At 47.5% G+C, this 20,739-nt stretch overlaps 11 protein-coding genes across 11 annotated transcripts; 4 read left to right on the forward strand and 7 right to left on the reverse strand. All coding sequences in view use genetic code 12, as the record gives it.

The window, feature by feature from the left end:
- Positions 1–29: 29 nt before the first annotated feature.
- Positions 30–659, reverse strand: CXQ85_001967 (CCR4-NOT core subunit; the record flags this gene model as incomplete). Its single annotated transcript, XM_025485659.1, has 1 exon — positions 30–659. One exon carries the CDS (start codon positions 657–659, stop codon positions 30–32), a length of 630 nt encoding a protein of 209 aa, XP_025341124.1.
- Positions 660–1,734: 1,075 nt separating this feature from the next.
- On the forward strand, positions 1,735–2,067 carry CXQ85_001968 (uncharacterized protein; the record flags this gene model as incomplete). The annotated part of the gene is made up of 1 exon (XM_025485660.1): positions 1,735–2,067. One exon carries the CDS (start codon positions 1,735–1,737, stop codon positions 2,065–2,067), a length of 333 nt encoding a protein of 110 aa, XP_025341125.1.
- Positions 2,068–2,866: 799 nt separating this feature from the next.
- CXQ85_001969 (uncharacterized protein) lies at positions 2,867–3,277 on the forward strand (the record flags this gene model as incomplete). The annotated part of the gene is made up of 1 exon (XM_025485661.1): positions 2,867–3,277. The coding sequence occupies one exon, from the start codon at positions 2,867–2,869 to the stop codon at positions 3,275–3,277; it is 411 nt and encodes a 136-aa protein (XP_025341126.1).
- Positions 3,278–6,039: 2,762 nt separating this feature from the next.
- CXQ85_001970 (uncharacterized protein) lies at positions 6,040–6,729 on the forward strand (the record flags this gene model as incomplete). Its single annotated transcript, XM_025485662.1, has 1 exon — positions 6,040–6,729. One exon carries the CDS (start codon positions 6,040–6,042, stop codon positions 6,727–6,729), a length of 690 nt encoding a protein of 229 aa, XP_025341127.1.
- Positions 6,730–8,281: 1,552 nt separating this feature from the next.
- CXQ85_001971 (uncharacterized protein) lies at positions 8,282–9,136 on the reverse strand (the record flags this gene model as incomplete). The annotated part of the gene is made up of 1 exon (XM_025485663.1): positions 8,282–9,136. The coding sequence occupies one exon, from the start codon at positions 9,134–9,136 to the stop codon at positions 8,282–8,284; it is 855 nt and encodes a 284-aa protein (XP_025341128.1).
- A 98-nt stretch (positions 9,137–9,234) lies between these two features.
- On the reverse strand, positions 9,235–11,469 carry CXQ85_001972 (uncharacterized protein; the record flags this gene model as incomplete). The annotated part of the gene is made up of 1 exon (XM_025485664.1): positions 9,235–11,469. One exon carries the CDS (start codon positions 11,467–11,469, stop codon positions 9,235–9,237), a length of 2,235 nt encoding a protein of 744 aa, XP_025341129.1.
- Positions 11,470–11,817: 348 nt separating this feature from the next.
- On the reverse strand, positions 11,818–13,473 carry SCW4 (Scw4p; the record flags this gene model as incomplete). Its single annotated transcript, XM_025485665.1, has 1 exon — positions 11,818–13,473. One exon carries the CDS (start codon positions 13,471–13,473, stop codon positions 11,818–11,820), a length of 1,656 nt encoding a protein of 551 aa, XP_025341130.1.
- Positions 13,474–14,819: 1,346 nt separating this feature from the next.
- CXQ85_001974 (uncharacterized protein) lies at positions 14,820–15,425 on the reverse strand (the record flags this gene model as incomplete). The annotated part of the gene is made up of 1 exon (XM_025485666.1): positions 14,820–15,425. One exon carries the CDS (start codon positions 15,423–15,425, stop codon positions 14,820–14,822), a length of 606 nt encoding a protein of 201 aa, XP_025341131.1.
- A 612-nt stretch (positions 15,426–16,037) lies between these two features.
- Positions 16,038–16,625, reverse strand: CXQ85_001975 (uncharacterized protein; the record flags this gene model as incomplete). Its single annotated transcript, XM_025485667.1, has 1 exon — positions 16,038–16,625. One exon carries the CDS (start codon positions 16,623–16,625, stop codon positions 16,038–16,040), a length of 588 nt encoding a protein of 195 aa, XP_025341132.1.
- Positions 16,626–16,967: 342 nt separating this feature from the next.
- On the forward strand, positions 16,968–18,947 carry CXQ85_001976 (uncharacterized protein; the record flags this gene model as incomplete). The annotated part of the gene is made up of 1 exon (XM_025485668.1): positions 16,968–18,947. One exon carries the CDS (start codon positions 16,968–16,970, stop codon positions 18,945–18,947), a length of 1,980 nt encoding a protein of 659 aa, XP_025341133.1.
- A 42-nt stretch (positions 18,948–18,989) lies between these two features.
- On the reverse strand, positions 18,990–19,745 carry PMM1 (phosphomannomutase; the record flags this gene model as incomplete). The annotated part of the gene is made up of 1 exon (XM_025485669.1): positions 18,990–19,745. The coding sequence occupies one exon, from the start codon at positions 19,743–19,745 to the stop codon at positions 18,990–18,992; it is 756 nt and encodes a 251-aa protein (XP_025341134.1).
- Between the last annotated feature and the right edge of the window lie 994 nt (positions 19,746–20,739).

Consider the following 20,739-nt stretch of genomic DNA (forward strand, 5'->3'; position numbering starts at 1 on the left):
AACACTCAGACATCCTGTCAAAGAACTGTCTAAGCTTGCACGGAGGAATAATGTAGGACAAATTCCTTTCTGATCTTTTCCCAGTTGTGGGGGTCGAAGAATATGTAGACACCCCTTTCAACGTCAGGGCTAATGAGCACAGGCTCGACATTCGAGTCCTTTGTAAGCCAGACTTGAATGTCTCTATGGTACCGCCAGTTTCTAGCAACTAGTTCCCTAGCAGCGTATTCTTGTAAAGTATCACGAGGCTTCGTGTAGAAAATGTAGAAAAGCGTCTCGTCGGCAAACGACAGGATTTTCGTATCACAAGGCTCAGGAGGCGGTATGATGGTGGACTGTTGGATTGATTTAGGTAACAGGAAGTAAGGTTCCACTTCCGTACGGCTGGTTTCTTGCCAGGGAGATGCCATGTTTTTCAAGATGCTAGATTTGTCGTTCAAGTCAAAGCCTAAGAGCTGAATATCTTGGCCAAATGCAAACAGATTCTGCTCCGTCTGATCCATTCTTAAAAGCGGAGCAATGCCCTTGAGGCCAAAGCTGTCGATGTCGGCAGCTCCATTGGAGGAGTTGCCATTATTTACCGAGTTGTTTTGATTCGTACTGCTTGACGGCTGGAGCCCAGGAGGAAGACCTGCTGCACGGTTAGTTGCTGTAGACATGGAAGAAGGCGGTATTGTGGACGTACCCATTTTCTACTTTGGTGTATAAAGCAGCGAGAGAAGTTGTTCGGTCTTGATATTTGCACGTGACCTCAGTCCAAATGGAGCCCCAGCCAGACGGTAAAGGACCATGAAGGAGGGAAGTAAAGGGAAGCTGAATAGGAGAGATAGAAGAGGCGTTTCCCTGAATATACTAGAGTTTGCAAGGGTTTGTGTTGCGTTGGTCCAAAGCATGTTGAGTGTCTCGAGACCGTTTGCAGCCAATGGAGCAGACAGACAAGCACAGCACAAACTGCAAGTCAACCAACGTCTTTCTCTTGACAGTCTTGAAACCAAGGTTGAAACCAAGGAAATCATTCGAAACCACTATCCACTTCATATTTCATTCCCCAAGGCTATCATGCCTCGAGACCCAAAGCACCAGTAAGCCATTGACGTTTCGCGAACTTTGGTGACACTCGGCAGACCCACAATGGTATAGGTCATTTGACGAGGAGAAGTAACTAATAGTCAGCGAGGCTTAGGAGAATCCAGTTTTCAGGGTGACATTCGTTTTAAACGGCTAGCGGAAGAAACAGGGAAGGTAATCGGCAGAAGTGGGTGATGTGAATTTCTTTTCCACCAGGACACACCCAGGACAGTTTGCAGCCATTTAGGGCAATAACGGTTGGTACCTGCCAAGATGAGAACAAACGGTTGTAGGTTGAATTTAGCCCAAAAAAGTATGGATTGTGCATTCTAGGGTAAAAGTCACCGTAATGGGATCTGTCCAACATTTGAGTCACCATACCACACTGGTTTAGCTCATTGTGGACGCTCTTCGGCTACTTCAGCCATGCTCATAACATTTCTGGCAAGCACCAAAGCCACAATTTGTCATTGATGGATTTCGTGTCGGCGGACAGGAATCGGCGAGAGAGAAGTGTATTTATGACCTCGCCCGAACCAGGGTCCAACGGCCTGCAAGGCTGATGTTTGTGGGGAGCCATGGAGAAGTATATAAACCGTGGAAAAGACGAGAATGGGGATTTGACCAAGGAAACCTTCATTCCAATCTTTCATTAAACTACCAAACATGCCGTTGATTCCAATAGATATCAGAGAGTACGCCAGCACGCCGTCTCTGTCGTCACAGAAACTCTCCAAGGTAGTCTTGGGCCTTATAATTGCCGGAGCATCGATTGTCGGGATTGGCATTCTAGCCACCATTATCATGTGTTGTAAACGTCCAGGGCTCTTTTCCGACCTCAATTACGGTTTACATGGTATCACCATCTCGAGGCCCAAGTACCCCAGCCAGGCCCCACCCAGACCGTCTTCTAGAGGAGTAATCAGAGGGCCTGATGGAGTAGTCAGAGGGCCTGACGGAGTAGTCAGAGAACCTCCACCAGCATACTCGCCAGTATAAACTAGAGTTTCACCTTGACGTCAAGTTGCAGACTCCTTGTGGATATGCGTTAGACTCATGTCAAGTGTATGCATATGTGTAACATAGCCACTGGAGCACATTTGGTTCCGAAAGAGGTAAAGAAAAGAACAGCAAAGAAAAGAAACACCATATAGTTTGCATCATTTTGGCGTCACGAATCACCAAGTTCACTCTCCAGAGACTTTGGAGGTTCCATCTATCACTCTCCAGTCTCATCTACATAGGGGTCATTGAATGGTGCCAAGCAAATCACCAATATAGGCGACTCAATGACAGACAAGTCAAAAACATCACCCACAGCTCAATATACGTCACCCACATAATCCATAAAATCAAACAGTATTTTCCGTGCCGGTTCCGTTTACAGAGGTGCCGTTTCCAGTCGTTTACTTATCTGATCGGTCACTCTTGCAGGGAAAAAATAGGCGTGGTTTTTCCTTCGACTGGCGCGGCTGAATGAGCATAGTCAGTGCAGGGCTGTACACATACGAGGCGTTAGCCATCGGCACCGAATGACATGGCAGTGGGATAAGTATGACGAACCAGGCGGGTCCAATTTCACCTGTAGAGGTCACGAAACGCCTCAATGACCCAAAGGAGTCGTTTTATAGATTTCGCCAATGCACTGACATCGTTTCGTGGTTGGCCACCACGCGATGGACCACTTCGTCTCCTGCACCGCTAGTGCTGAAAGTGGAACGCCCCCCACGACTATAAAGAGAAGCGGCTGCCCCCAAGGATTTTTCAGTATTTTTTTTCCACCTTCTTCAACTTCTCCATGGTTTATTTCTACGGCGGCGGAGGCGGCCTTTCCACTGGAGCTTACATCGGCATTGCCGTGGCGTGTTTTGTCGTTGCCCTTATCCTAGCCATCTGTGGGATCTACTACCGCAGGCGTCATATCAGGATTCTTAGACAACACATAATGAACGACCAGCAGCGAAGACTAAACATGCAACCGAACTTGAACGGGAACCTGAACATGAATCTGACCATGAACCAGAACTTCGACCAGGTGTTCCAGTCTCCTGGGTATAAGCCAGAGAATGGAGCCACCCAGGTGACTGAAGAAACGACAAATGTTACCAACAACACTGCATTCATGTACGTGCCGCCAGAGACGCCCAGCGCTCCTCCACCGACGTACGATGCGTCGAGAAACGACACGAGAGTTCGCCTGATGGTGTAGACAGATGAGGATGAGGATGAAATTGTGAAATTTCATTCGCACTCCACTGGACTGGCAAAGCGCGATGGCGCTTTCCACAGACGTCGGTGGCCACTTGAATGGCGTTTAATATTCATTTAGATCTGGCGTGAAGCCTTCATGCCCAAAAGTTAGCCTTTAGGAGGCGCCCCTAATTGTATAATTATAAATACGAAGCATATCACGATGATCGGCCCGCCGTAACCGCCGTAACCACCAGTAATTTACCTACTCGGACTTGTCCTTTGTAACGTTAGTGAACCCGAGTCTGGACACAGCCACCAGGTGTGGCTGCTTTATTGGCTCATTTATAGGAAACTTCAAGCTCAAGAATTAGATTGTAGAGATTTTTTTTTGTTCATTGTTGCAACCTTCTCAGCATGCAAAATTTGCCGTGGTTAGGAGTTAAACAACAATTGGGTCGCCAGTACAGGGCTACCCTCGTGGCCAATGGCCTAATTAGGCCTGGTTTTGGAGGTACATTTTTTTCCTAAGGCTCCAGTGACTTTAGGGGCTCGACTTAAGCGACTCGTTAGGGGTAGGTAGTTAGGCGCTTGGACTGGTAACACAAAAAGTGTGGTCCAGTCGCAGTTGCAGGCGGCAGCCAACCGGCAGCAGGCAGCTGGTAGCTGGTAGCCGCCAACCAAGACGACCTTCTGGAAGACCCTACAAAGTATAATTCAAACTTGCCCCCCTCCACGAGACATGTTTCTCCGTGCGGAGCTAGATGATCCCTAGGGTAGTAACACAAAAAAGTCAAAACCCAAAAGGTCCATGTCGCAGGGCACAAAAGCTTCGGTGTGGAAAACCAGAGGCAGAGAAAATGGGCGCAAAAGTGGTAAAAAACCGAGGCGCGGGACCAATTCTAGCCACTGGTAATGATAGATACCTGGACCAAATGGAAGAGATATCCGACCACTGGAGTAGGCAACCGCTCACAAAAATAGACGAAATCCCTCCATCGACAATAGGCTTATCAAGGGGCTGTCGCCAGCAAGAGCTGCGCAAGACAATTGGAGGCTGGTTAGGATAAGTGTCCAGAAAGAGTCCATATAGAAAAAAAAGGCAACTCACAACCCCTCGCCAAACCACAGACAGACCACTAAATGTCTCTAGAAAAATGTCCCCTCTGAGATAAGCTCATGCGGCAAGAATGCCATGGTTTTTTTTCTCATTTTTCTCACTTTTCTTTTCCTTCTCGTTGTGTCGTCTTCCCTAAAGTAGGTCGCATTTACGGCATGCCAGTGGTTTAAACTTGACAATGAAGAGCCAATGGGGCCGCAATGGAGATGAACCTAAACAAGGCAATTATATGAGAATAGGCGATAGGGAAGGTTTGGGGGGCGTTGGCGGCGTTGGCAGCGTCAACCTCGTTGGCGTGGCCGTTTTCTTGCGGCTTGTCTCTACGGCAGCCGCTACGTGTGTCAATTCTTCATGTCTTAATCAGTTGCATTGCGTTCAAGCCTCTGGGGCTCGGTTGCAAATACTGACGCGGAGCTCGACCGAGCCCGGTCGCACAGCGGTAACTTGAGATAGGGGAACCTAGGGTTCCTCGCCAGAGGAGCCCTAGAAGAAGTATACTTAAAATTAAGTACACTTTAGATTAAGTACACTTTAAATTAAAGACACTTTAGATTAAGTCACTTTAGATTAATCTCTTACTTCTGCCTTCTCCCTTCTCCCTTCTCTTCCTCATCCTCCCTCTTCCTCCCTCTTTTTCCAGTCGCGGCTCGCCCATCACCGGCAGCACATGAATGGGACTCCACCCGGCTTGGCTGGTTGACGAGGCGACGCAGATGAATGGTACACCTCCACCACGTAGTTTAGCCTGAAAGAGGAGTCTAAACCAGATCTCCTTCCCTTCCCTTCCCCTTTCTTCTTTTCTTTTCTTTTGTTTTCCAGACCTTCGGTCTGTGTTTGTGTTGTGTGACATTTGAACTCAATTGCAGCCACTCCATTCACCACTGGCAGCAGTTGCAGTCGCAGCCCGTGCTAAACCTCACCCATTACCTATTGACCCATTGCAGCCACGCCAAAAGTGCATTTTTTCCACGGCCACCACGGCCTCCACGGCCACTGCCTCCACTGCCACCACGGCCACACCTCAATTTCCCTCCATGACCTCTCCCATTGAAATAAACTTTCTTTCTTTCTTTCTTTCGTCTTTCTTTAACACGCCTGGTTCTCCTCCCTCGCGCAAAATACCTTCCTATTGCTTGTCCTTTTTGGGGGGTGGAGGGACAAAGACCTCTTTTTTCTGCTACTTCTGTTAGTTAGGGCGCGCCGCCGCCGCCGCCTGGGTCGATCTGCGTCCAGAGCACTTGTGCACTGGGGACTGGGGGAAAAAGTGGAAATATTTCGTGTCCCCTGCCGTGGCGCCGGTGGTGTGTGGAAGTAAAAAGTCTGTGCACGATATGCTTTTTGCATTTTATTGCATTTTGCATATTCTTTTTTTTTTTTTTTTTTTTTTTTTTATTGGAGGAACAGGAGGGTATGGAATTTTTCAAATTCTGGAACCTATATAGACCCAGTGAATTCCCGCCCCAGACCTGGTTTATACTTCGATCTGTTTTAGACCAGGATCAATTCGTTTTAGATTCTGTTAACGGGCCACTGCCAGAAGCCACCCAACACTTGCAGCCACAAGTACACCAGGCACCAAGCGACCAAGCGTACTACCAATTCATAACAAACCAGAAATACAACCACCTTATACTTCCACATTCCCTACCTTCCCTACTCCCATGAACATTAACCTTGAGGAGGCACTCGACGAGTTTGACTCGCGGTACCTCGAAAGCTACCACCAGGTTACAGCGAAAATGGCTCTGCTGGTACTCGCCCCGGCCCCAGGCCCAGGACCAGTGCTGGCGCCAGGCCTGACGCCAGATCTGCCTCTGCCCCCACTAAGACTCCTGCTGCCACTCTTGGCCTCCAGAGATCTGGATGACAATTATCTCTTGTCGCTGATCGTGCCGCTCGCGCAGCCACCTCTCATGGGGCCACCGCGGGCGCCGCCGCGTCAGATTTCCACCAGAGACAGAGACAGAGAGGTAAGAAGACCCAGCCAAGACGACATTAAACGACAACATGTTAAAACTAACTTGATTCAAAAGTCTCCTACAGATATAAAAATGGGCTCTCCAGAAGCCAGGCTACGGAAAGTGCCTGGTCTGGCACTGGCGCCTGTCCTGCCAGCCACGTCTGAGCTCCAATGGGGGCTTTCAGTGGATATTGCGGGCAGGCAGCTTTCTGTGCTTGTGGATGTGCCGCGGGGGAGAATCCAGCGACTGCTTCTGGCGCTGTCGCTAGTGCATAAGACACTGCTGCGGCGAGGAAGAGACCGGAGGAATTCTTCGGCGACGTATGTTGGGAATCCGTTCTACAAAAAGACCTCAAAACGAGAACTTCGAAGTGAGCGAAGCGAGCTTTGAAGGTTGAGTTTTGAGGTATAAGTTTTGGCTTCAAAGCGACTTCAACCGAACTTCAAACCGAGCGTAGCGAGGTTTGGAGGAGGTTTGAAGGAGATTTGAAGAGTGAGCGTTCATGACTTTCAGCTTCAAGCGACTTCCAAAACGAGCAAAGCGAGGTTTGGAAAAGATTTGAAGAGTAAGCGTTCATGACTTTCTCAGATTCAAAGCGAACGGAGTGAGTTTTGAAGAATAAGTACTACAGCCAGCTTTTTGAATTTTTAAACTCATTACAAAACTCATTACGTTCTTTTTGAAGAATGAGGATTCAAGCCCGCTTTTTGAAAAAATGAGTGCCGAAATTGACCTTTCCAGTACCTTAAAGAGATCTTCCAAAGACCCTCAGGGCAGCGTTCAAGGTGACTTTTTCAGCCTCCAGCCTGAGACACCCAGCTCTCTGAAGAAACCTTCAAGCTCACTTTGGAACTCAATTGACCAAATTCCCCCCAAATTCCTCCAAATGGCCTCCCCTCCAACTGCCACCACTCCATTCGGGCAAAGTTCGCTTTGTCACCGGCTGGAAATATGTCCCATCCTGGTTACCAGGCCTGGCGGGCGCGTTTTGCAGCCACAAGCGGTTTTTTTTTTTCAGGCTTTTTTGGCATGCGCTGCGTGAATAACCCCCCATTGGATGAACAACCACAAGAGACAACGACTTACGATGCAAATGTATCTTCCTTTTATTATTATTCCTTTTATTATTATACTGGCTATTTTTGCCAACGGCTATCTGCCATGATAGAATTTTTTTTGTTTGTTTGCCAGCAGAAGCTGCCGCTGCTGGTTACCACTCAGCTGGTCTGAGTACATTGGGCGAGGCTGGACACGAGACTTGATGTCTGTTGTGAATAAGTTAATGCCATGGCATCTCTTTCTTTTTTTGGTGGTTGCGTGATTTGTAGAAATAGAAACACCCCTGAATCTTGTCATAAATGAAATTTCATGGCATTGAGTAAACTATTGAAAAGGAGATCTACGATCATCCCATTCATGCCAGTGTTTAAAATTTCTGCGACATCTTCTTCGATAGTCAAATGGCAGCAAGGCTCGTCCGATATACAGTCAGAACGAAGCCTCCCGAACCCAAATGGCGCCTAGAGAATGTCTGTGTAAACCACACGCCATTTTCGTTCACATTCTAGATTCGTCTGCCAGCAGCAGGGCTTGCCTTACTGCATTTCGGTTGACGCAAGGACTCTTAGGTACGCCAATTGACGTCGCAGCCCGGGCAGCTTGGTCCATTCCGAGCGATAAGCTTCCCAGGCGAAGCGAAGCCATACCATGGGGGAAGCCCCACGAGACCAGTAGAGACAACGTGGACGTTTCACCTTTTAAAACAACTTCACTTTCCTGCCGATCTTGCTTTATCTTGAGATAAGGCATTTTTTCCGTTGTGGCTTAATGTCGGTGGCTGCAATTACCCTGCGCGTCGCCCCAGGTGGCTGCGAAATGTCCCCCATTCTTGCGGGTCCGCCAATCACCTTTCATGTTCAACATGGTATAATTGTCCCTCTCTTCACTGTAGCATTTTGGGTAACAATTCGGCTGCGTCTCCTTGAAATCCCCAGGTATCCGCAACCTCCCCTGCCAAAACCTCTTCCTCGATATCCGTATTGAAAATGGCAACTTTTCCTCCAAGCTGGCGAACTCTTTCCACATAACCATTTGCCGGGTACACCGTCCCGCTAGTACCTATAACAAGTATCAAGTCGACTGGACCTGACTCGAGAAAGTTATCAATTCCATCTAGAGCACGCAATGGGAGAGACTCACCAAACCAAACCACACCGGGACGCATTAGCGTACCGCAAACCGGACACAACGGTAGTTCCTTCGGAGAAAGCTCTTTTGTCGGACTGAACTGCGGCAGCAGACCGTCTGCTTGGTAAGGCTCGATGATTTCGTCTTCCTCCTCGCAATTGAGTGCCTCTGTGAGCGGATCTTCATAGTTCTTCTCCCTATGGGTACAAGTGAAGCTGGTACACCGTAGCTCAAAGAGAGACCCGTGGATCTCGTATAGATGTCGCTGACGATGTCCTGCTCTTGCCAGAAGTCCATCAACGTTCTGAGTGATTGTGAGGAACTCCTTACTTGTGTCGTGGGAGAGCGCCGCTAGAGCTTTGTGTCCAGCATTGGGCTGTGCCTTAAGTGCCATGTGTCTTCTCCAGGCATAGAATTGCCAAACAAGACCCGGGTCAATGTAGAAAGCATCTGGCGTAGCCAAGTCAATCATGTTGAAGTTTTTCCAGAGTCCTTGCGAGCCACGGAAAACCGGTAGACCCGACGATGCCGAAAGCCCAGCACCAACCAACGCTACGATTCTCTTCAGCTTTCGTAGCCATTCCTGGAATTCACTAGCCTGTTTGATCATAGAGAATGTGGAGTATCTCTTTCTGGTAAGTTATCTTCATCTCCATCTTCGCGATAAATCGTCGCATCTGCACGACACTTCTATATGGCGCCCAGCCTTTACTGAGAGCTTTCAGTCTTACGTCTCTTTGCCTGCCAGGCCAAATATTCAACACTGTGGCCGATATCATTGATAGTCCTGGAGCTGACTTGGGCTGGTGGGGATCTGAACCACACTTTTTGCCCGTTCAAGTTGATGATGGCTTGACTTACGTCGGATAAATCAGCTGACTCCTCTCCTTCTTCAGCTGGCTTCTCAACGTAGGATACTACTCCTCCTGGAAGAACAACAGAGTATGTAGATGTGGACGAGTGGTAACCTTGAGCTGCTGGAGAGTTCACATTTCCGACTGGCGGCGTAGCACGTGAACTGATAGCTGGAGATTCAGCCTTGTACTTTGGCACGTAAGGCTTGTATGTGCTCATAGGTGGTTGGGTAGCCGGCTGAGGGGTGTATGGCTGTCTATAAGTGTCCATAGAAGGAGTAGCAATAGGTGGAGACTGGTGAAGGTTGGCAGCAGCCTCGTCGAACTGACCTGGAATGTAGTTGACGGTAACAGAACGGGTACCTGAGGAAGAGTAAATACCAGATCCAGTCACCGACTTGAGTTGAGAAACTGGCGTGAAAATGTATGCCTTACGGCCAGACATTGGTTCGTCATACTCAGGAGCTGGAGCAACGTTTGGAGATGTGGAGCACTGGCCAAGTTCATCATTGTAGAATGGTGGTCTCAAGTACACAGATCCCACAATTGGAGGACCATTTGGATTAGGACCTTGCTGAGGTGGGGCCGCTGGCATATCATCATAGGCATTAGCAGGAAGCAAGTGCTTGATTGGAGAATCATACTTGATGAGTTTCCTTGGCTCGTTTATAGTTACAATTGGCTGATCAATGTGTCTGATCTCGTCAGGTAGACATGCCTTCCACGTTCTAATTCTGTTGAAGACGTAGTTGTTGGCGTTGTAACGGAACTCACAAATGAACCACTCAGAGCCTGGTGGAAGCAAGTTAGGTGGAATGTCTCCCTTTTGGTAGTGAGTCAAGAAAATCACGTAACAAGGACCCACGATATCCTCGGCCAAGTGGTCTCTGTATTCACCGGTTTTACAGACCTCGTTCATGTAGAAAAGTCTATCCACACGATGACACGTTTGCTCAGCACGAATGTACCAACAAACATTAGTGTACTCCACACCATCCGTAGACCATAAACGGAAAATCTGACCACAAGTTGGCTTATTAGCGTCATTAGGGTTCTTGATAAGCACCCAGTCACCAACCTTATAGGTATGTTCATTGACAGTAACAGAATCAATTGGAACCTTGAGACCATCAGAGCCAGAGTTTGTAGCCACGATAAAGTCCTTTTCAGGTCTCTGCATTTCCTTCTCGATTATCTCAGATGCCTGTTTCTCAAACATGAGCACATCGTTCATCATAGCTGGGTCAGAAGCGTTAAAGAGTTTGGCATTGCCAATCATAAGGTTCAAATCATCCAAGAACTGCTGAACGTCAAGGTACTTTCTAGAACGCACCTTCGTTCTGATTTCGTGAAGCGAAATAGGGTTCATGATGATTTCGTAGTACCCTGGCGTAGCCTTATCAGGTAATCTCTCAAAGTGAGCCGTAAGAATAAGGTTCTCGTCGTCTGGGTGACGCACTCTCTTGAAGTTCTTAAGTATACTCTTGATTCTCGACTCGTATGGCTTATCGATAATAGGAGGACGTCCACGTCTAACACCGCCTTCAGCAGCCTTTGGAGGGTGTGAAGAAGCCTTATGGTGAGCCTGGTATGGAGAAGGGTGGTCATCCTCTTCATACTCTTCATTCTTCAAGTAAGGCAGAGCACTAGCACCGTCAGCGTCAAACTGAAGGTGGTCATAATCGTCCAAAGGACCCAAGTCAGGATAATGCACCCCCGTCAGCATAGTGATATTCTTATCGTTGGCAAGTCTGGGTATAACCGTTTCCTTAATATAGTTATCTAAGATTAATGCGTCTTCATAGATCGGAGAGCCTGGTTCGTTATAGTGACGAGCATTCCACGTTATTTGCACCAAGTCACGAACAAACTCCTGTGCATCTCTATAAGCCAATCTCTTTACTTGTCTGGCAATGATATGGAGGGAGATCGGTCTGGTGATTACTTTGTAGTAGTCAGAGCCAGTTCTTGGAGGAAGCTTGTGGAAGTCGTTGGCGATTGAGGCGCCAGCGTTATTTTTTAACAGGTATATGGACTCAACAAAGCCGTTAAGCCTTGTGGCGAGTTTTTTGATTTCACGGTCTGACATGGCGTTGGAGACGGACCGACCGAGTATATACTGTTAACTAGTGGAAATCTTGTTTATGGGTTTTGTTGATGGGTGCGTAGACCCTTTTGGGTGGCACACGACCACCTGGGTTCCCATTCTACCTAATACATTAATGATAACTCTGTAAAAAATTAATTAATTACGACTTCTTATTTGTGTTTGAAAGAAGTCAAAAACGGTGTTTTTGCCTTGCTTTAAATACTGTCGGCCCCTCCCTTGGGCTACATAATCAACGGTTTTCGCAGCCATTCTACACCAACACCAATTAATGTACATCATTCAAATTTACATATTTTTCAAAAGAAAAGTTTCTGGTAAGCTAGTCGCTTAGTACTCGGGGTCACCATAAATGCCCCAGTGTTGCTCGACGTTCCAGCTGCCAGGCGCTTTCCAGTAGTCATTGTACATGGTGAACATGATCACCGAAGAACCCATCACATTACCCAAGTCCTTCACAGCTTCGTACTGATTCTGAATAGATGGAACAGCTTGTCCGACTGTGTTACCGTAAGATGGCCAGCCACTCTCGGTAACGAGGATATCCTTACCGTTGTTGCAATGGCTCTTCAACAGGGCCACTTGTTGTTTCAACCAGGAGCCAGAAGTCAGAGCTTCAATGCCACTGAAGTATGGATGACAGTTCACAGCAAGGTAGTCAGAGATGTCACACATCAGGGAGTCGTTCATGACGGCAACCAATGTGTCCACAGTGACAATGTAGCCAGAGTAGGAAGGAACGTTCTGCTTGAACCATTGTCTGGCTTCCTTAACAGCGTTGGCCACTTGGGAAGCAGTCTTGGTACCGGCATTGACAAGCTCGTTACCGATAGCAACGGTGTGGACGGCGTTCCAACCACGAGATCCGCTCTTCACCTGCTGGTCCATGCTGCTCAAGTCATTGTCCAAGTTGTCAATAGACCACACACCCAAGTAAAGCTTCTGGGAGGAAGACAAGGCGCTGGCGACATTCTGGATACCAGAACAGTCCACAGAGTAAAGTCTGATGAGACCGTAGCCTCTCAACTTTTTGATATCAGAAGCAACTTCACTGGCAGTCTTACATTGACCGTTCTTAGTGTAAGGGGAGTAAGTGATACCACCACCCTTTTCAGCGTAAGCAGCGACCTTAGCGACTTGGGAGTTGGAAGCAATGGTGGCATCGGAGTTTGGCAGAGAAGAGTCGGATCCGTCACCAGTACCATCAACAGTAACTGGTTCGGTGAAGCCAGGACTATCTCTACCATCACTGCTGCTAGCGCCGCCAAAGTTATTAGAACTCTGAGATTGGGTATAAGCAGCACCAGAGGAAGCTGGAGCAGCTGCAGAGGCAGAAGAGCCGGTGGAGCCGGAAGAACCAGAAGAGGAACCACCAAACAAGCCACCAAGCAAGTTTGAGAACCAACCGCCCGAAGAATTCGAGGATGAAGACGACGAGGACGAGGACGAGCTCGAAGACGAAGACGATCCTGAAGAAGACGACGGAGTGTTAAACAATCCGAGAAGGGAACTCAAGAACCCTCCACCTGAACTACTTCCAGACGACGGCGATGAGGAAGCAGCTGGGGCTGGGGCAGCAGAAGTAGCAGCTGGAGCAGGAGCAGCCTGGGTAGTAGCGGTATTAGTATTGCCAAACAATTGAGCAAAGAGACCTTGCGATGTGGTAGTTGGAGCTGGAGGAGGGGTAGACGTTGTCTCTTGACCTCCGAGAAGCTGTGCAAAGAAACCCTGCGAGGTTGTAGTTGGAGCTGGAGGCGGCGTGCTGGTAGTCTCCTGGTTTCCTCCAAAGAGCTGGCCAAGTAAGCCTTGGGTTGTTGGAGTAGGTTCTGGAGCGGGGGCAGGAGTATCAGTCTCTGCACTTCCACCGAGTAGCTGAGCCCAGCCAACGTTGGCAGTTGTTGTCATGGTAACAACATCTGCACGTTTAACCTCTTTAATTGGAGCAGCGGCTGCCACTGCAGCCACCACAAGTAACTTCAAGTTCATGATTCAATAAATGGGGGGTATCCACAAAAGTGTAAAGGATGGTATAAAATCAACAAGCAGAACTGCAAAAACGAATAACCTTGTAGAAGGCTCGAAAGTTGAAATAAAACGAAGAACGAAACAAGAAAGGTAAAAGGGTAAAAAAGGAAAGGCGTTGAAAAGCTTTAGACGAGGGAGTTTCTCTCTCGAGGGTGGGGGCGGACACTTTGGATATATAGTGCTTGACAAAGGCAGAAGCCAGGTGCAGCAGGCGGACCTCTGACAACAGCCGGAAGAGGCATAAAGGTCAATCTGGGTGCAAAAAGGAAGAAACCATGAAGCCAAGAGGCATAATACCAATGCCTCTTTAGGCAAAAGATAGATTTCGCAGCCATTACTTGTATGCCGTCCAACTGCCCCATTAGGAAAAGTGATATGTAAAACCTCGATCGCTTTCCCATACATTGCCACCCGTCGGTTCCACAAAGACAGCTTCCCGTGAACGCAGCCCAGGGCTTTGTCTTGTTTAGGCTAATTACCCATGTAATTTCCCGCAAGTTGCACCCTGTGTTCATGTATTGTCCGGGGACCGAGAGGCCTGCGCACCCGCTTAGTGTTTTGCCTGTTTAGGTAACATGACTGGATGTTTCTGCGCATGTTTGACACATTTCCTTGCGCAAAAGCCATATTAGCCTACCAGAGCCACCTTCGCCTCGTTGGATCCAAGGCTTTGCCAACGTTAGCTAAGGATCTATGTCTCGACGGTTATCTGGGCTTAGATACTCGTAATTTAGGTATTTCGAGATACTTGGTTCCGTTCAATTGGCACTGGCTTGTTGCTCTGGTCCCCACCACTTATCTCTTTTGAGTAGTGAAATTGAACACTTGATCCAAGAAATCTGTGTCTTGGCCTACACCTGATAGGCGAAAGTTTCGTCATCGGCCCCCCTTCCCGACAGCGGCTGGGTTTGTGTCTTGATGTTTCTGTACCCCACCCCGCGTGGGTTTTGCAGCCACCTTTACCGAACAAGATCAAAAAGTAGACTTGTTAGTTTTGTCAGACCTTCCCGACTCCGTAATGTTTCAGCTTTGTCCTACCAGACGCTTTGATTCAAGGGGAAACCACCAATGGCCCTGATTTCTTGGTCTTTTGCACATCCAAAACAGGAACCCACTGAAAGGTAAAAGATGAAAATTCAAAAAAAGGAGTCGCCCGCTCCCCTCCCCGTTAAACCCTGTTTCTGCTGCGCCGGTTACACTTCATGTGGACGGTGTAGTTGCGCATGAAGCGGATCAAGCCTTCTGAATTTTGCGATGTCCCCCACAAATCACCTATCTCGTAACCTTTCCCACCCAAGGAATCATGCTCAGTGGAACCACCGGACCAAGAAGTAACAGAGCACAAAGAAAATAATCACCCCTCCCCAAAAGAGCCATTTGTCTTGTCTGGCTCTCTTTTCAATGGTACGGATAGTGCCCTGCGAAACACCTAATGTAACCAAACTCAGAGAAAACTTAGAACCTAATTTCTTCAAGGTTTCGTTCTGCTCCACAAGATCTTCAAACGCATTCTGGCCCATTTCCAAGATCTGGTCAAGCTGCTGGCTTCCTCTGGAAAGTGACTGTTTCTCTTTATATAACCCTTCCAGGTAAGACATGTTGGAGGTCTGCTGTTGCTGATTCTGGCCATAGCCGTACCCCTGAGATCCCGAATCGTAGGGATTTTCAGATCCTCCTGCCACATGCCGCCTGCCCATGAGCTCTTGCTGGTTGTTTTCTTGTAAGATAGACTCTCTTTGCTGGCGTAAGGAGTCGAATTTCAGCTGGAATTGGTTCAATTCGCCGTTGAACTTCTCCAATCGCGTACGGTGTTTGTCGTCGCCACCGCCACTTTGCTGGATCATGTCATTATACTCTTTGATGGTTTTCTTGAATGCCGTGAGCGATGTTATGATGGACCCTTGGAGAGACATTGGGGACGTCAGGAGGTTTTTTTCCAAGGAAGCCAAGTCTCGCGTGAGATGGTGGGTTTGTCTTACACCATGATTGTAAAGAGCGTTCATTGGGATAGGAATGGGTTCGCTGTTGATGTGTTGGTCTTTCGTGTTTTAAGGCTGCTACCCACTGGATATTTGGCAGGAGGTCACGTGCGCGATGAACGAAATAATGGAAGCTCTCTGATAGGGTGTATTGAACAAGGGAGAAACTATTTGTATTTAGTAGAGGGTATTTTTATGGGGCATTTTTTTAGGGTAGTTTTAGGAGCAGGTATTGTGGGTTCTTACGGTTGTTGCGTGGGCATATTTGGGGTACCGCAACAACTAACCCAGGGCTCGTGTAGACGAGCAATATCCGCCTTCAACGGACCTATTCCTCGGAAATTTCCAGTAAAGAGACATTGGATCTGCTTAGGGAGGTTGTGGTTGGCTACTGGCAGCCAATTTGCTGTGAAAAGATGGATTCTCGGAGTTCAAAAACACCGACCGAGCCTCCCTCGCCTTCCCTGGGCCTGAATAACCAAAACAATCAACAGCAGCCGATCCCCAAGCACCGGTTATCCATCCTTCTTGTATTCTCACCTCTTCTTAACCGAAGAAACGCACAAACGCCAACATCAAAGCAGCGGTACCGGAACTGACACCGATCAACCACTGCATGACCTGAGTTTTCACAGACTTAATCTGCATTTGCATGTTGGCAATCTCCTCGTCAATCCTCGTGTATGTATCCTCGATCTTCAGCTCGTGGAGAGAACTCTCTTCTCTGATTCTACCCTTTTCCAAGTTCAAATCAAGCCTGACGCCAGCCGAGTTCTTTGTAATCTCCTCCTTAAGTCTGTTTTGTAAATTCGTCAAGTTCGTACGCAACTGTTCTTGTTCCTTCTTAAGGTTAGTGAACTCAGACTTATCCATGGTCTGTAGCTCACCCTTCAACTTGGCAAAATCAACTTTTTGCTGGTACGCAATCGAATTCAAGGTCTCCTTGGTCACCAAGTTCTTCGCTATCGACGAAATACCATCGTTTACCGCCTTGTTCACGATATTCACCGCTGCCTCGGCTTGCTCCTCGGTAAACTTGCCTTTCGTCTGGAGCGACTGAACGAACTTCTTGGTATCGAACTTGGTGATGGAGCTGAGCAGCCTCTTTCCGATATTTAGTCCAACGTAGTTCATGTGATGATATAGACGGTTTTAGGTGGATGTGTTTGTAGTTCTTGGTGGTTGTCCTTGATTACGGTGTGAGGTTGTTGATATGTACTGCAGGAAGTGCCCCATCAGCCTCCTCCAGCAAGCACTACCTCTCCCAGCATACACATGTTAGAGAAATTTTAAGGGTCTCAGGGGGTTTCTACCAATTGTAGTATTCCCCCTATTTGTTTGGTTTTTCCAAAACGACTTTGCTTTGGGGGAATACTGGTGATCACCAATATTCCATGACCTGCATATATCCCTTCATTTTACCCATTATCATGCCTGGCTTCTCTCTATATACCTACTACAGATCAGTACCGTATAATGATATCTAGGGTACGGTTTGCGAGACCTCTTAGGTTTCCAAGGCCTCTCTGCCAAGTGAGGTTCAACTCCAACAAGTACCGTTCGATTGAAGAATTCAATAAACAGAAAAAGGAGTTCAAGTTTGGCCATGGCATAGATGAGATGGATGAAACCGAAAGTGCCGATCGGAAGGAAAGACTTGATAATGTGGCTGAGGGGTTTGTGGAATTTGATCCTCTGACACATCCTCGTCTTCAAGGGATTGAGCCGAACTCGCCTGAATGGAAAGAACAGTTGTTCATTATCCAGAAGGAGATGCAGAAGGAACAGGAGAAACAGCGTAAGGCGTGGGAAAGAAACGAAAGACTTAAGGGGCTTGGTGCTGGTGTGTTTGCGCTTGTTTCCATTGTTTCTGTTTATTCGCTTGTGATGAACTATAAGTACTTGAAGGGTTGGTTCCTGAATAAGATTAACTATGATATTGATGATTCTAAGGTTAGAGATATGAAGGATCCTAAGGAGAATAAGAAGAAGGTAGCTAATCTTGTGGACCGTTTGAGTGGCGAGCTTGCGCTGTCGCCTGGGTTTGTAAAGAACTTGCTTGATTCAAAGTCAAACACTGGTCTTTATGTCTTTGGTGGCTTCTCTAAAAATAAGCTTCCTACGAGATTGAGCTTTTTCGATGGCATGCTTCTTCAGGATATGTTGATTGAGCATGACTACTTGGTTGCAATTGACGATCTGGGCAAGGTGTACCATTACAGTCCAAAGTTCAAGGAACCAATTGCCGTGAACATGCCGCTGAAGGTATCTCGTGTGTTGCATTCTGGAGACAGCTTTTACTACTTGGGTAAGAACAAGAAGGAGATTTTCTATGGTCCAAAGCTTAGTCAGCTTCCTAAGAAACAAAGAGGCTGGCTCGGCTCTTCAAGCTATAGTTATTCGGCTGAAAAGTTGAAACTTGACGCCATGAAGGGTGAAACAGTTGAGGATATCACAGCAGGTCTTAACCATTTGCTTATTCTTAGTTCAAAGGGTAAGCTTTATGGCGCTGTTGCTGCTCGTGAGCCATTGAACAAAGGACAGTTTGGTTTGCCCAAGTACTCTCCATACTTGAAATCGCCAATTGACGTCTCTAACGAAGTCTATGATTTGGCCAACTTGAATAACGAAATTGTCACAAACAAGGATGGTAAGTATGTGCGTCCACGTACGTTCTCGTCAATTGCAACAGGTGACAACTTCAATATTGCCAGTGAAGCGAACGGAAACATTTGGACTTGGGGCGCCAACACTTTTGGCCAGTGCGGCAAAGACTTGACTTCTACTGATGATATCCAGCCAGTTCCAAGAGTAGCATATACATTGGCTGAGTTGGAAAAGATCCTGAAGTACAGTTTGCCAAAGAACGGAGCTGGTTTCAAGTTCCACGTCAAGAATGTTTTTGCATCGAGCGAATCTTCCTTCATTCAATTGCAAAGCACCAACGAAGAGGATCCTTCCAAGGACCAAGAGCTCTTGCTTAGTTTTGGGGCTGGTCTTAGCGGACAGTTGGGTCTTTCGAAGTACATGCACGTCGCTTCTGTTCCAGCTGTGCTCAAGTCGCTTGTTGGTCTTACTGAATTCGACGAAAAGGCCAAGGCTATCAAGAACATTGGAATCAAGAATGTCATTCCTGGTGGCCACCATGTGTTTGTTGTATTGGACAACTCAGGCCCTAACAAGGATGTTCTTGTGTTTGGCCAAAACGATAAGGGCCAGTTTGGTAACGGAAAGAGCGTCAAGAGCTCTAAACCTGTGGCCTTGCCTAAACTCATTGAGCCCAGCGACTTTGCAGAAAGCGAATCTGCATCAAAGAAGAAGTTGGCAAAGAAGATCAACAATGTCACCACCAGTCGACTCCAGCTTCTCGACGGAGAGAAAATCGGCAAGAAGAAGGTCGAACAAGTCATTACCGGTGGAAGCGACGGGTCAGCAATCTACTACCGTCCGCAGTAAAACCCACAGTTCATGTATATATTAAACGTATTGTAATCGCATCTACAAGTCGAAAGTCTCCTTCAAGATTCTGATGGTGTCGGAAGGAGCCTTGACAGCGTGGCCAATGGTTCTTGGGTCGGAGTAGATCTCCCAGTCGTTACCGCCCTCGTAGGCCTTGTCGCCAAAGAAGTGGATCTCCTTGAAACCCTCACTTTCAACGTGCTGAAGAGCATAAGTCTTATCCCAACCGGTAGGGAACACGTCAAACGAGATCTGGCCACCAATAGAGTAAGTCAAGCCGTAATCGGAAAAGTTCTCTTTAAGCGCATTGACAAGGGTCTCTCTGACCTTATGCTGAGCGTCAAACTTCTCAAACTCGTTTCTCTCTTCAGTAGAAGCGTTTCTTCCCACAGGCGAAACGTTAATCATACCGTTTCTGAACTCAATAAATGTACCTCTTCTCACTGGGATATCAATATCAGCCAAGTGTCTCAAGATAAACTTCACAAGCTTGTTATACTTGTCATTGCCAATCCAGTTGATAAACGACTGGGACGCAAGCTCCTTGCCCAACTTATAAGCGGTCAACCCGTTTTCCGAAAAACAGTAGTCAAAGTCCTGCAACACAGTGTCGCCAAGCTGCTCCACCTGTTTCGACAAGTCACTGCCGCCAACGAAACCAATCACCACCTTCTTTCTCAAGGCCTTCAAGGTGTCTCTCATTTCGTCGGAAATGACCAATCTGGCGGGCGTCAACGTGCCGTCGACATCGAACAACACCAAAGTGTCAGGTTTTTCTTTGTGAGTGAAGGACATGGTTTGGAAAAGGAATGGGTGAAAAAGGTTTTTGCGAGGGAATCACGCCGGTATTTATGGCAGCAGACGCGGTGGCCTGGGTGGGTTTTTTACGCACCGCGATGGACCGACCACCAACATCACTTCGTGGCTTGCCGCGGAGTGATGTTGGAGGGTTTTCAAGGTTTTTATTGGAATCTGTGGGTAAATCTGTATAGGCTGGCCTTTTTCTGGAGATTCTTAGCCATTTTTGGCGGTTTTAACGGTCCCTTGGCTGCCTCGTGGGATGGTACTGGAAGAGACACTTTTTCGCAGCCAGCCTGTCAACCAAACGTGGCTTGGAAGAACAGGGTGGGGATGAGTTGGAGGGAGGGAAGAGGGAAGGCTGATTTGGGATGGAAGTAAGGGTTTTCAGATTTGGGTGGTATGGTTTTTTTTTGTTGGATTTGAATGTTGGGGGACTTGGGGACTGGGGGTTGATGGATGGCACGGCTGAAGCAGACAGTGAGGTGGATGAGGGAAGTCAGCAGTTAAGGTTTGGGGTGGAGGGAGCTGGAGGGGGTCTGGCTTTTAACGTGTTTAGATTTAAGGTGTTTAGTTTAGGGAGTTCGTGGCTGGGATAGTAACCAGGTGGTCTGCTGTGGTCTGCTGTGGACTCCTGTGGATCTGATTAATATGGACAGGACAGCTAAGGGAACTGACAAAGTGATATTTGGTTTTGGTTTTGGTTTTTTTTTTATTTTTTGTTAGTTGTATACACTGACACTCTGCTTTCAATTTCTGCTCTTTTCTTCACTTTCTATTGGCTTTCTATTTGTCTGGTTGACCTTCAGTGGGCACGCCATGAGCAGTCTTCCAGTACAGAACTTGATCTGAAGACACATATAAATGAGGTCTTAATTATATAGCATTTTCTTTGCAAATTACTTACTGTCAGTCATTTAGAGGTTCAGTAAGTATGGTGTCGTGAAAAGCTACAGTCCCCAAAGAACATCATGAGATGAACTGTATCTCT

The sequence above is a fragment of the Candidozyma haemuli genome, assembly GCF_002926055.2.
Source record: "Candidozyma haemuli strain B11899 chromosome Unknown C_2014730914, whole genome shotgun sequence".
Classification (NCBI taxonomy): domain Eukaryota; kingdom Fungi; phylum Ascomycota; class Pichiomycetes; order Serinales; family Metschnikowiaceae; genus Candidozyma; species Candidozyma haemuli.